Raw genomic sequence first — 14385 nt, forward strand, 5'->3', positions numbered from 1 at the left:
ACATAGTTAAAATGTCCATACTACCCAGAGCAATCTACACTTTCAATGCTATCCCGATCAAAATACCGAGGACATTTTTCAAAGAACTGGAACAAATAGTCCTTAAATTTGTATGGAANACATTTTCTCAAAGAACTGGAACAAACAGCCTTAAATTTGTGTGGAACCAGAAAAGGCCCTGAATCGCCAAGGAATTGTTGAAAAGGAAAAACAAAGCTGGGGGCATCACAATGCCGGATTTCGAGCTGTACTACAAAGCTGTGATCACAAAGACAGCATGGTACTGGCACAAAAACAGACACATCGACCAATGGAACAGAATAGAGAACCCAGAAATGGACCCTCGGCTCTTTGGGCAACTAATCTTTGATAAAGCAGGAAAAAACATCCGGTGGAAAAAAGACAGTCTCTTCAATAAATGGTGCTGGGAAAATTGGACAGCTACATGCAAAAGAATGAAACTTGACCACTCTCTCACACCATACACAAAAATAAACTCCAAATGGATGAAAGACCTCAATGTGAGACAGGAATCCATCAAAATTCTAGAGGAGAACATAGGCAACAACTTCTATGACATCGGCCAGAGCAACCTTTTTCACGACACATCTCCAAAGGCAAGAGAAATAAAAGATAAAATGAACTTATGGGACTTTATCAGGATAAAGAGCTTCTGCACAGCCAAGGAAACAGTCAAAAAAACTAAGAGACAGCCCACNGGCAAATGACACTACAGATAAAAGACTGGTATCCAATCTTTATATCTCTTGAAGAATGTTCATCAAAATCCATGACTCATCACAGCACTTCTAAGAAGCCTATTTCCTCCTTATTCTCTCGAGCCCCGCAACTGGTCTTTCTCCAAAACCCACCAAATTCTCTGCCTAGTCCGGCTTGTCTATCTTCCCCAACTCTGCCTTTGTTTTGTTTCCTCCCCACCAGTACGCAGTTGTTCTTAACAAAGGAAGGCGCAGAGACCAGAGAAGAGGAAGAATGCCCTTCCCTGGGAGAGGTAGATAAGAGGAAGAAAGGAGTGCTGAGGACACACCTACCTCATCAGACTTTGCCCTGTCACAACTGCAAAAGCTAAAAACCTTAAAAATGACCCATTTTGTTACAACATCGGTGTGGAATGTACCAGCAGAAATGTCCTTTGTGGAGACCAGCTGTCTGCAGAAACGCAGGAGAGGCAGGAGCATAGGGGTAGGTGAAGTGCCAGGAGAGGCCTGCTCTATCCCTCAGCTCTGACACATCCACGGAGAATTGCTGCAGGAGTGCACTTTTCACTGGAAGAAGAGAAGGGCAATGTTATTCAGGCCTCCATGGGAAAGTTTTAGTTCCTGGAGTAGATAACTGTGTGGCAGAAGAATGCTATGGAACTCTGGGCTTAGCCACTTGGTGGCAGAACTGAGAGCTCCATGTTACAGATGAACCAGAATTCAAAAACAAAATCAAGTACAGATGGCAAATTATAGACCAAAGCTACAGAAATGTTGGAGGAAAGCAGTACCTTTTAGACAATTTTGTCCCAAAGAGCTTTATTTCTGTCTGGGTGTTTGATTTGTTATTGGTACTTTCCGACTAGAGAGGGAGATTCCAGGATGAGGTCTCCAGGCCTACAAGTCAGCTGAGTTCTGAACACCACCTGCATATCCGGGGAGGATGAGAGTTCCCACCCAGACAATGAGACCTCCATAGATTTATGTCTGAGCAAACAAATGCAAGCCTACTGATAAGGCAAAGAGCTCCAGAGCTGTTACTCCCAGGTATACTTGTCCATTTTCACATAGTAGGAGTGACTGCACCACTACATTGTTACAAGCTTAAAGGGCTCTGGAAGGATCTCTGTGCTGTTAAATCTCTAACAGCTGGTGTTCTATATATATACACATTTCTACTCACCAGGGAGACACTGCAGCTCCATCTGCTTGGAAAAAAAATTTTTTCAGAATAGCCTGGACTTGGAATTGCCAATACACCTCAGAATGGTCTTCCTACCAAGCATGTCCCATCAGTGATAAAACTGTCCCTTTCTCTCTACCTCTGCTGCTATCACCCTACAACCTGGTTGATGCTCCCATAAACCTCTAATGGGGGAACAGAGAAATGACTTCAGAGCTGGTCTCCCAGCTACCTTCTTGTCAGCAATAACTCGTTCTCTGTACAGTGGGATGATATAATACAAACCATGTGATATTACATCTTCACTCCAAAGTCTCCAGTGGCATCGCTTCCCACCTTAGAAACCTGCAGACCCTTGTCCTGGCCCCTACCACCTCTCTCACCTCCCCCCATTCCCCCTTCGTCCTGCCATCCACACTGCACCACACTAGCCTTTTAACATGCCAACTTCAGTTCTTTCTCAGGGCCACTGGAGACTCTTTTCCCATGCCGTCTCTCCATGGGCTTGCAGTCCAGCACTGACTACCCAAAACCAAACTAGCCTCCTAAGTCAACTTTGTATCGCCTTAACCTGTTGATCACATTGCTCACCATCTCCTGAAGTTACCTTGTTTCTCTAGTTTATTATCCACCACATTAGAAATACATGTCATTTTATGTAATACTTTAAGGTTCCCACAGAACTTGCATACACACACACCCCTCAGCTTCATGAGAAAAGTGATCTTGTCAGGCACACAAATATTTTTGAATGAATGATCTTATTTGATACTCATATTCCTGTCATTCATTCCCATGCAATTCATATATAAGAAAAAAACTACTTGTAAATCTCTGAAACATAATATGCAATTTCAGACTTCCTTGACTTTACACAAATTCTTCCCTCTGCTAAACATATCCCTTCTTTGTTCTTCTGATAAACTCCTGTTGGTCCTTCAAACACCTATTTGGGTAAGTAGCACTCAGAGAGGATGAGAATGGGAACTGTGGAGGCAGTGAGGCAGGGGAGTGTATAGGCATACTGCTCAGCTGGTGAGGTCAGAACTTGGAACTTAAAGGAAGACTGCATTGGAGTCTCTGAGGTGAAATGCTGCCCCAAATCCTGAGTCTTCCTTCTCAAGACAAAAAAAAAAAAAAGCCAGTTTTGAATATCCAACAACCCAGTCACCAATTCCATTTGCATGTTTTTTAGGCTTTCCAAATTTACATGTCCAAATAGAACTTATGATGGATAGCTTCATCAACGTGCCCAACCCAAAAGCTGTGGAGACATCATTGACTCAGCAACCCTCAACACCTCACATTCAATCCATCGGCAAATCTGACCCCTTCTTACCCATCTCCCCACTGTCACCCTTGTCCTAGCCTCATCATCTCTTTACTGTGACCCTATCTAACTTCTAATCATCTCTCTTCTTCCACTCTGGTTCCTACCTTTCATTCTAAGCAAAGCAGCCAAAGCAGTCTTTTTAATACTTAAATCGGATCCTGTCATCCCCTCCCCCAAACCCTCCAATGGCTTCCCAGGATATTTAGAAGACTCAGCATAATGCTTAATAGACCTACAAGACCTCACTATGTACTCTATAGAGTGCCTACTCCTCCTACTATCAGCCTTGCCCGCTGCATGGACAGACTCTGGAGCAACTCTGCCACCCATTTCCTGTGTGACACTGGGCAAGTTGTTTAATATATCTGTGCTTCTATTCTTTTGTCTCTAAATCAAAGACGATAATACTTTACCAAGCCGTTGAAGGATGAAAGGAGTCCTGAGAACAGACTGGAGCATGGCAAGCCTCTGTACATGTTCATGGTTTTAGGTAGTTTGATGTCATGAATGCTTAAATTTGAAGAAACAAGGTGAGTATGAAAAAAATTAAGGAAGAAGAATATATTGCAGGTTGTCATAGTTGAGCTTTAAAGACACATTTTATGAAGTCTTTAGTTGCATGCATGGTGGAATCTTCCCTGTGCACAGGGAGAATCAAAGAAAGAATTAAAGTTTTATGAGTTTTAATAACACTGTGTTGATTGATGACTTGGCCAGATAACAGCCTGTTTAAAACTCACTTTTTATCTATTAGTCCCTGGCTTTTAACACATTTCCCTGGGGAAACCAGTCAGACTCCAAAAGGGATGGGCAAAGACACTGACTTGATTTGTAAGAAAGGAGGAGACAGGGCACTTCCAAGAACCATTCAAAGTCCCTGTGGGCAGGGCGGGCAGAGAGCCCTGGTTGGTGCTCCTCACATGGCAATGCGGCTATAAATCACCCCATGTAGCAGGCAAGGCTGATAGTTACCCGGGTTTTTCTCTAACATACCTGCTCTTTAGAATAAACAAACTTTTATTCTGGTAGAGGCTTCTTTTCCTGGTATGATGGCTTCTGTTCCCAATTCTGATGAACTGATTTTTTTTGTGAATGGAAGAAAGGTAAGTTTATGAGATGATCAATGTGAATTTTTGTATACCAGGGACAAAAGCCAAGCTGACTTTTTTTCACTGCAATGCCATTTGTTATGTCTTTATCCTCTCTCTTCTCTCTTTTTCAAGTCATATATAGTAGTATGAACTTGAACATTGATCATTAGTTCAAGGTTTGGTGCAAAGTATTAAGGCATGGGGGCCTTTGCTTGCTCTTTGCCTTTCTTTTGGAATCAGTAAGGAACTCTCCTTTTCTTTGCTATATTAAGACCAAAATCAATTCTGACACAGGTATGAAAAATTGTCATTCCCCCTTTTTTTTGGATATTTGCTCTACTTGAGTTCACCAATGCTATTTTAATAGACGGCATATATGACATTGAGGATAATAGTAGCAAAGAATGATTTTGTTTTGCCTTAATCACCTCACGCTGATCAATTAACCTAGAGGCGGAAGCCTCTCTGTCTGAAACATGGAGTACTAGGTAAGCTACCTTCTCCTCTTCAGAAGAGATATGGCAGCTCTAACGCTTAGCGTGGGCCAGTTGTTCTCAATCCTGTACTTTAATGAGCAAAATGAATACGTGGAAAGTTTGAGGTGCCTTGGGACAATTAGAGAAAAAAAAAACTAGCAAAGTATTAAAATGAAAAATTATTTTGGACAGTCATTTGGTGCTAATGCTTTGCTTCTCAAGCCTTGGTTGTTTTAGATTACTGATGTTGTTCCCTAAAGAAAGAAACACAACTTTAATAAAGGCAAAAATTCTTGGGATTTTTACCTGTCAAATAGCAGGGAAACACCATTTTTAGGAAGCCTATGAACTAAACAACAGAAAGGGAAAGAAAAGAATGAAGAACAAGTCTGGGTTTAGCAATAATGTTTACCAGTAGGTCAGGATCTTGAATGACCTGAAGCCATCTGGAACATCAGAAAAATTATTGCCGAGTGACAGTTTGTAGTAATTCAGCAGTTAAGAACTTATTCTGAGTGTGAGAAAAATGGGCTTTGCTGCTTTTCCTTTGTTGGTGAATAAAACCATTTCTCCCTTAATATCACATTATAATGATTATTCCCTGTGGTCTTCAGTCTTTTTAAATCACAGCTGGTATTTTGCTGTTTTTACCCTTCTCTGTCTTACAAATTTCTAAGACAAGTTACAGATGGCCAAAGGGGGGAAATTATCCACTTCTTTGAAGAAATTGGTTTTGTTGTTCTTTTTGTGGTTGCTTTTCCTTCCTTTAGCAAAGCACACTCATCTCTGGCTGTGGTACATCATCATCACAGTCTGGACAAGGCTCCTCTTTCGTCTTGTATTATTTTTTTATTCTTTTTATGTCCTATCTCCTCTTTATTTCCTTCCCCCATAAACATCCACTCTTGTGCATTTTAAATATATGTCCTTCCCATCCAATTTCCATATAGTTATTTAGAAATATAGATGTATCTTTGAAATATACAGTGTTTGGCCTGTGCAATGTTGTGCACGGGTGTGTGTATGTTCTTAACTTACACAAGTGGTATCGTGACTTATAAATTCCCTTTTGTGACTCACCACTGTTCTTGAGATTTTTCCATGCTGCTCTTTGAAAACCTGTGGCTTCTGCATGCTAGTTCTCCAGGCTGTGCATATCCTTCATGCTGCTTATCCAGGACCCTAGCAATAGACACATAAGATGCTTCCGATTCCCCACTACCCCAAGAAATGCTGCAGTGAACATCCTATGATGTGTCTCCTCACCAACACTGGCAAGAGAATCTCTAAGTGAGATTGTACGGTGCCGATTTCAGAGGTTCTGAAAGGTGGCTTTCCAGAATCCTGTACAAGTTACTTTTCCCACAGTTCATTGCATGACAGGTGCTGTTTCCTTGCCAATAGGTGATTTGCCAATCTTTAATGTGCCAAAACTTGTTATAATCAGACTTCCTAAGGTTTGCTAATCTAATGGGCATGGTGTCTTGGGGTTTCACTTGCATCTCTCCAGTTGCTGGTGAGGTTTCCCCTGTTCTCATATCCTTACTAAAAAGGGATTTATTTCCTAAGCATCTATAAATTACTGGAGGAAACAGGATGTACCCATACAATTTTGTGAGCATGGCTATTGGTATGACCAGTATTTCTCATATGAACACTGAAATATTTTTTTAAATGATTGGAAGTACCATATATTTGATATGTCAGAATTTCAGTTGGCAGCCTTTAATTAATTTCCCAAAGTCTAATCTTGCCTTTTTCTTCATTTGGAAGTTGAGGCCATGTTATGATTGAAGAAGACAGCATTAAATCAAGTGTTGCACTCATCGGGCAGCTAAAGTGGTTGGGGAAGGTTTACTATTTACCTGGAATGTTGTCTCAGGTATACAGCTGTCTTTATAGTACAGAATAGTGTCGTCAGGCTGTGTTCCCCCATTATAGAGGAAACAGGAGGAAGTAATATTAGTCTTGGCTTGCACACCATCATTCCCTACCCCCTATCTTGTTCCCACCTTTGGAAATAATTTCCATAGGCACACAATTTAACACAATAGTGTTAAAGCAAATCTAACTATAATGCTTTGTTTCTGAGATGCCACTCTACATAGCCTCCTCCTCATGCTAAGATACCACTTTGAGGGGTGGAGGTGATGAGCTCATCTCTGGCTGAGTAAATCTGAGGGCTCAGAAGAAGTTTTGGAAATAGGCAGCATATGAAGAATAATGTGGTTTGTTGCCTTTTTCTAGGGTGATAAAAGTAAAAAACACTTTTAATGGAACAATGTCCTCTGTATTTGGGCTCATTGCTACACTTCCTTGTAAGTTTCTCTCCTGTTTTCTCTAATCTTGCCTGACTATACCTAGCAGAAGAACTGTTTGGGCCAGTGAAAGCAGACTGTTTTCATCTCATGTGTCGGCTTCTGTCTATTGGCAGTAACAGCCAGGAGTGTGACACGAGAGGCAGAGCCAGATTCATGCTCCCTTCTCTTCCTTTGCAGAGTGACATCTCCACTTCACTAGGGGGCTGGGAGCAAGGTATGGGAGGGGCTCCCTTTATAACATACACCCATGACTCCATTAAGAAATCTCTGGCTAATTGCACTACTGGGTGTTTACCCCAAAGATACAGACGTAGTAAAGAGAAGGGCCATATGCACCCCAATGTTCATAGCCATTGTCCACAATAGCCAAATCATGGAAGGAGCCGAGATGCCCTTCAACAGATGACTGGATTAAGAAGCTGTGGTCCATATATACAATGGAATATTACTCAGCTATCAGAAAGAACGAATTCTCAACATTTGCTGCAACATGGACGGCACTGGAGGAGATAATGCTAAGTGAAATAAGTCAAGCAGAGAAAGACAATTATCATATGATTTCTCTCATCTATGGAACATAAGAACTAGGAGGATCGGTAGGGGAAGAAAGGGATAAAGAAAAGGGGGGTAATCAGAGGGGGGAATGAAACATGAGAGACTATGGACTGTGAGAGGCAAACTGAGGACTTCAGAGGGGAGGGGGTGGGGGAAGGGGATAGCCTGGTGATGGGTAGTAGGGAGGGCACGTATTGCATGGTGCACTGGGTGTTATACGCAACTAATGAAGCATCAAACTTTACATCGGAATCTGGGGATGTACTGTATGGTGATTAACACAATATAATAAAATAAAATTAAAAAAAAAAAAAAGAAATCTCTGGCTAACATTTTTTATGACTTCCTATGACCACGAGTTATCTGAGTCAGTTTTAGAATCTATGTAACTGTTTCCCCATTTGGGTCTTTTCTGGGTAACTATAAGGAAAAGCAGTCCAGAATTTATAATTGTCACGTATATTGGAAAATTCAGAGACATTGAAATAATGCTCTATAATTTCTTTAAAAGTGGTTTCAAGTGTTAGAAAGGTTCCCCATGTTATTTTTTTTCCCCTGTGAACCTACCATCTGTCAAAAATCTGTCCCCAAAACAATAGACAGAATTGCCCTAACGTGTTGGTATTATCTTCCTAAAGTCCCTTTTCTCCTTTCACAATGTAGGTCATAGAGAAGAATGCTGATCCTGAAGTCAACCTACTATACTACCTGAGGAAAGTCCATATCCTTGTATTTTACTGTAATGAATCTGGACTGGGTGGTAAAAAGTGAACGTGCTAAGACTTCTGAACAAAGTCACCCTGTATTTGCTCAAGGTAAATACCCTTGTGTTTCACTTGTAGAGTCTAGCTGGAGTTAACAAAAGGCATCCAAAAGTGAGAGATTCATGCTTTGTTTGCCATATTTTTCACCTGAGCAAAACCAAAAGAATCATCCAGTGAAGCATGAGTGTGCTAACTTTAGAAATAACTTTATGACCTTTTGAGTCTCACGGCCCGCTGATGACAGTTTTATATGCAGGAGTGTTAAAGTAAAAACATCCAGCCAACTGCTGAGGGGTACATGGCACTGACGGTGTCCCATGATGACTTCACTGACTTGTCACTTACACATTTTCATAGGTCTTATTGGAGAAAACAAGGTTCTATAAACATATTTCAAAATTCCAGCATAGAGCTAATATACTCTCAGCTCTCCACCTCTGATCTGGGCATTGTTTCACTCCCTACACCTCCAATACCTTCAACAGACCTGCAATAAATATTCAGAAAGAATGCCCTGGGTTTGGGGAAGCACGAGTGATTGTGGCAGTGGTGACACAGATCTGTCTGAGATAAAATTGCCTAGAACTGTACATACATGGTACACGTGCACATGTGAGGCTGAAATTGGAATAAGCTCCCAATCTGGTTATAGCATAATACCCAGGTCAGCTTCCTGCTTTTGATGTTGTGCTATAGCTATGTGGGATGTCACCTTTGGGGGAAGCAAGATGGCAGGTACCGTCACTATATTATTTTTGCAACTTCCTGTGAAACTGTAAATATTTCAAAATAATAAGTTAAAGTATATATACTTATTGAACACCTACTAAGAGCCAGGCACTCTGTTAGGCTCTGGGGATTCAATGGTATACAAGATATTGTTATCCCCTCTCTTCAGGATCTCCACTTCCTTCCCCCACTTCCGTCTTTTTGCCTCCCAACATACCCATCTAAAAACACTACTTTGTTTCTCCCTGTTATTTTTTTGCCAAATTTATCTAAGAAATTATGTGTACCTGATGCCTCATTTTCTCTCCAGGCTCTGTCTCTCACTATATAACCCCTTGCAATCTGGTTTCCTAACCCATCATTCCACTGCTCTAGCCATTATTGTCCCCTAATGTCCCATTCAACTCACCATTCTGCCCAAGCCAATTATGACCTCCACCCATGAAATCCTTATTAAACTCACCCAGAAAAGGCCCCGAGCAAATTCCAGTAGATTCATAAAGAACCTAAAGCAGGAGATTTACATGTATTATTTGTTCTCTCTTTATGAGAACATGCAAGCATCTTACAGGGAAAAGGTCCACAGTGCTTGGTAACATTACCAGTTCAGGAGCCATGGTTATTAAATTAATATTCTCTAATCCAATAAGAAGGTAGAAGCATACATTGCTGAACAGGGCAAGTTAAGCCTCCCAGAGACTGTTTTCTAAGTTTTTCCCTTGCACTACTTCCCCCCACCTCCACAGCGACCCATTGTCCACAACTCTGAATTCAAAAGCCTTTTTACACCTCTTCTGGATGTAAACCCTGATATCTCACGAGGCCCTTGGTAGTCTTCCTGTCCCACTTAGTGTGAATACCCCTATAAGTCACTGCAGAAATATTAATGTGTTTGATTAGAAGGTGCTGCCCTAGCCCCACTTGGGAATGCTATCTTATTACCTTTGTAAAATACAGAAAATTTTACATCAGAAATGCATCTGGCCTTGAGGGTTTCAGATAAGGCAGTGTGAGTCTGTAAGGATTTCTTCTCATCTTCATCACTGAGCTTATTTATATGCAAAAAAAAATGGAACAACTCTCTAAACAAGAAGCCTCGGTGAGACTCAAGAAAACATGTTACTTGTTATCAGTATCCAAGGAAGAACAGCATAAAAAGCAAAGTGGCCTGCACCCCTCTTTTTCCTTGACTCCCATCCTTCCAGTCTATCTCACAGGCACCAAGTACAGCTGTGGGGGAGGAGGCTGTGGCGCCTGCACCGTCATGGTGTCAAGATACGACCCCAAGACCAAGAAGATCCAGTATCCTTTGTGTTGGGCCAAGCCCTGCCCTAGGTGCATCTGGGAAGGACCAGAGCCTCCTACTTTTCCTGCCCACAGGCACCCCCCCTCTCTTCTTTCCAGCTGTTTATCACGCTCACACTACCTCCAGGCCTGCTCAGCCCGCAACTTCCTAAGCTCCAGATCTTTCCCATGGACTTTGTTTCATCAGAGTATATCTGTCCTATGTGCCAATCTCTCAAGGCCATGCTCTCTATTGCTACACAAATACTTCTTTGTTTTTAAGCAAGAGATTTCAGAGTGGGGGGTCAGGCAAGAATGGCTTAAACACAAAGTGGTGATACATTGTCCTGGTAAAAGATTTAGGTCTTTGACATACAATAAGGAATTATTTGCCTGGAAGGATGGAATGGGGTCTCAAATCACCTTGGCCTAAAATGCAAATTTGCTCACTATGATTGAAAGTGGTGGTGAAGGAATTGTCTGGCATGATTCCAAGTTCTTGTCTTAAGTCACTGGGTGGTGCTGTCCACAAATTAGGGAACTTGGGGGGAGGAGGAGCAGAGGAAGCGAAAGCCATAAATTTAGCTTTGGACACATTGCACTGGAGTAATTACGGGACACCTAAGAGGGATTGTCCACAGGTATCTAGATAGACAGTTCTGTCACTCAGAGAAGAGGTCTCATCTGGAGGTATAACTTACTGGAAGCTATCAATATAAATATTAACAATGGTAATAAAAATAGCTCACTTTTTTTTAGGCTTATCATATACCAGGCAGTGTTCAAAGTAGCTTAGATATATTATCATATTTAGTCCCCAGAGCAACTTTGAGATAGGCATTACTATCACTCACATTGAAAAAAGAGGAAGCCAAGGCTAAGAAAGTTAAATAACTGGCTCAAGATCATGTGGGCCAGTTGGCGGTGAAGGCAGGTGTTCAGCCCTGGGCCACCTGGAATGTAGCACACTACAGAAGAACTTACGAGTGCAGGACACTGTAGAACAATAGACATCTCACAAAAGAGAAGAAGAGGGAGCAGTCCGAGTTGAAAGAGGAGCAACGAGAGGAGAAAGTTCCAAGAAGGTAGAAGTTGTCGATAGTATGAGACACCAGGGAGTAACCCAGTGCCATTAGATTGCTCCTGGAACAAGGTCAGCAGAGAGATGAGGCTGGAGGATGAGATACAGATGACACAGGAATGGCTGCAAGGCCAGGAAGTTGTGGACAGCTCTTGAAGAAACTCGGCTAAGAAAGGAAAGAAAGATGGGCCAGTAGCTGGAGAGAGACATTGGGTTGGGTTTGGTTTTGTGTAATGACAGCAAACACTTGAATTTACTTTTAAATTCAGGGGAATCGAGGGAACTGAGACTATAGAAAGGAAGAGGTTAGGAAGACTGTCAGTGATGGAGCAGGTCCATGGGGAGAGAAGAATAAATGGGAGCCAGAGCTCAGGGGAGGAGGAGGAAGAATTCCTGGCCTATAATGCAGGGGACTGTCTACAACTCTGGGTGAGAAGTGGTGGGCTGGGAGTGGGTGGGGCTCGTGCTTCTATTTTCCAGATGAGGTACGAGGTAAGACTGAGGGAAACAATGAACACTGAAAGAGCTGTTGCAAGAAAGGAGAGAGGGGGTTTAGATTAAGAGGAAGTTACATGTAATATGGGAGGAGGAGGGACTTAGAGGACACAAAAAACAAAGGTTTATCTATTACACACTCTTTCTCTGTACACCAAGCATACTCTCAGGGTCCCCCACCAGCCAGCTGGGCAGTTTCCAAACACCTTTGACAAAAAGGCTGGTGGACCAAAGGCAGCAGTCTCTTGTTGTTGTTGTTGTTGTTAATGTTTCCCAGATTTATTTATTTATTTTTAGAGAGAGCAAGGGTGTAGGGGGTGGGAGGGGAAGACAGAGAATCTCAAGCAGACTCCACACTGAGCACAGAGCCAGATGCGGGGCTCGATCTCATGACCCTGAGATCATGGCCTAAGCCAAAATCAAGAGTAGGACACTTAACTGACAGAGCTTTCCAGATGCCCCTGTCTTTTCTTCAGAATAGCATGCTTATTGTTTTCCAGGGTAGGAGAAAAGGAAAAATTCCCTAGGAGAGGGACGGTATCGCATGTCTGAAAGAGAATAGGACTTAGTCTGAGTGGGAATAAAGAGCTAAATTAGGCTGATGAGGTCGGGACCACACTCCCAACCAGTGAGATGAGAATCTGGTGTTAACCACATCCACTTCATCATTAACACAGACTCTCCTGATGAAGATAAGGGCATAAATGGGGGGTTTCCACACATAACCATACATTGGAATTGGCTGAGGTGCTTTAAAAAGTGGTGAAGTGATCCCACTCCGCGGATTCTGATTTCATTCGACTAGCATGCAAGCACAGTGTCTGTATATTTAAAAGCTGCATATGGTTGAAAATCAGTGGGCTAAACTATCCCATGGTGGGGTTTATATAAGTCAGTGTGCTGTCTGAAGAGTAAAAGGTTTCTTCTCCCTAGAATGAGAAATAATAAAGAATGAAGATCTCTTGGAGGTCTTACACAAAACTCTTCGTTATTCTTTTTCTCCACTTCTCTCTACCATTTGATGCCAGCCATATGTAAGTTCTTTCCTAGAAACCTCTAGAAATCTACGGGTTTTTATCTAGTATTCTCTGTATTCTTAGGGAAATATAGTCCCGTGAGTTTCCTGGACTCCCTGAATGATGGTTTTCACTCCCTATGATTCCAATGTGTTCTCTTTACAAATATCCATCACAGCCACTCTCCAGTTACAGCGTGCTTGGTGCCCATCTGCTCTCTGCATGGGGCTGCTGTCACAACAGTGGAAGGTGTAGGAAGCATCCGCACCAGGATTCATCCCGTACAGGTAAGAGTGTAATGGGACTGCAACCAGATGCTGGTATAGGCATCCCACATAGTCTGCTGTACTCGCACCAATTTTGAAATCCTCTGTGCTTCTAAATTTTCATTTTGCCATTATCAGTGCTTCATAATGAAGGTTCTTTTTAGAGACTGGTGTATAAACCAAGATTTCTTCTTTGTTTTTAATATATCTTTACTTCTCTGCTCCATCCTTACCCTAAATTAAAACAAGGACACCTTATACTACTAAAACTGATGGAAGCTACAAATTAGAGTTTTTTCCCCAGAAATTCGGTTGCTAAACATTTACCATCACATTTACAACCAGGTTTATGCCACATCTGAAGCAACTTGCCATCTAGCAATAAATCCAACACATTTCCCTCTAACATTAGAACAATATCTGTCCTTTCAGTTGAGTTACAGATGAAATATTTGCTTTCATCTTAGGGGTGAAACATTTGAAAAATATTTATTTAAAGACATTGGAAGCACACTTGAGCCAGCCAGTTGAGTAAGAGGTACATGGGAAAGAAACACAAGAGGGACCCACAGAGCCATGTTCCCCACTTTTTTTTATTGTTTTGTTGTTATCTTTAAATGCATAAAAGTTGAATGTGCATAACTTAAATATATGAATGGCACAGCACTACTAAATTACACTTTACAGTTTCCTAAGTATTTATATAGATTTTATCATTTAGACCACCAAAAATTCTGTAATATAGATGGTGAAGGGGATGAAAATGACCAGCCAGAGACTAAATGATTTGCATATACTTGCTCATTTATTCTCACAACCATCCTGCAGAATAGATAGCACTATTATTATTATTTTAATGAAGAAAAATCAAGTAAACCACCAAGGTCACACAGTTAATAGGTATGGTAGTGACTAAAACTCACAGGAGCGGGACTGCAAAGCATTTTACTTGTGCCCTAAGCTACACTTCCTATTTCACAGATAAAGAAATCAGTCTAGAGACTAAAGTCTCTTAATTAATACCTGCCACTAGGCTTTTCTTGAGGGGAGAAAAAAAAAGGCTTTTTTTTTT

The 14385-nt window shown here is 41.6% G+C and overlaps 1 protein-coding gene across 3 annotated transcripts in view; it reads left to right on the plus strand.

Moving 5' to 3' along the window:
• The first annotated feature begins 4214 nt into the window (after positions 1-4214).
• The window catches only part of AOX4 (aldehyde oxidase 4), a 57137-nt gene continuing 46966 nt past the window's right edge, over positions 4215-14385 (plus strand). The window contains exons 1-4 of one of the 3 annotated variants that reach the window (XM_034641094.1): positions 4215-4338; positions 8342-8399; positions 10377-10473; positions 13226-13342. In XM_034641094.1, coding sequence (XP_034496985.1) covers positions 4282-4338; positions 8342-8399; positions 10377-10473; positions 13226-13342 — 329 coding nt within the window. In that variant the 5' untranslated portion in view covers positions 4215-4281. 3 annotated transcript variants of the gene reach the window in all.

Source organism: Ailuropoda melanoleuca, chromosome 2, assembly GCF_002007445.2.
Source record: "Ailuropoda melanoleuca isolate Jingjing chromosome 2, ASM200744v2, whole genome shotgun sequence".
Lineage (NCBI taxonomy): Eukaryota > Metazoa > Chordata > Mammalia > Carnivora > Ursidae > Ailuropoda > Ailuropoda melanoleuca.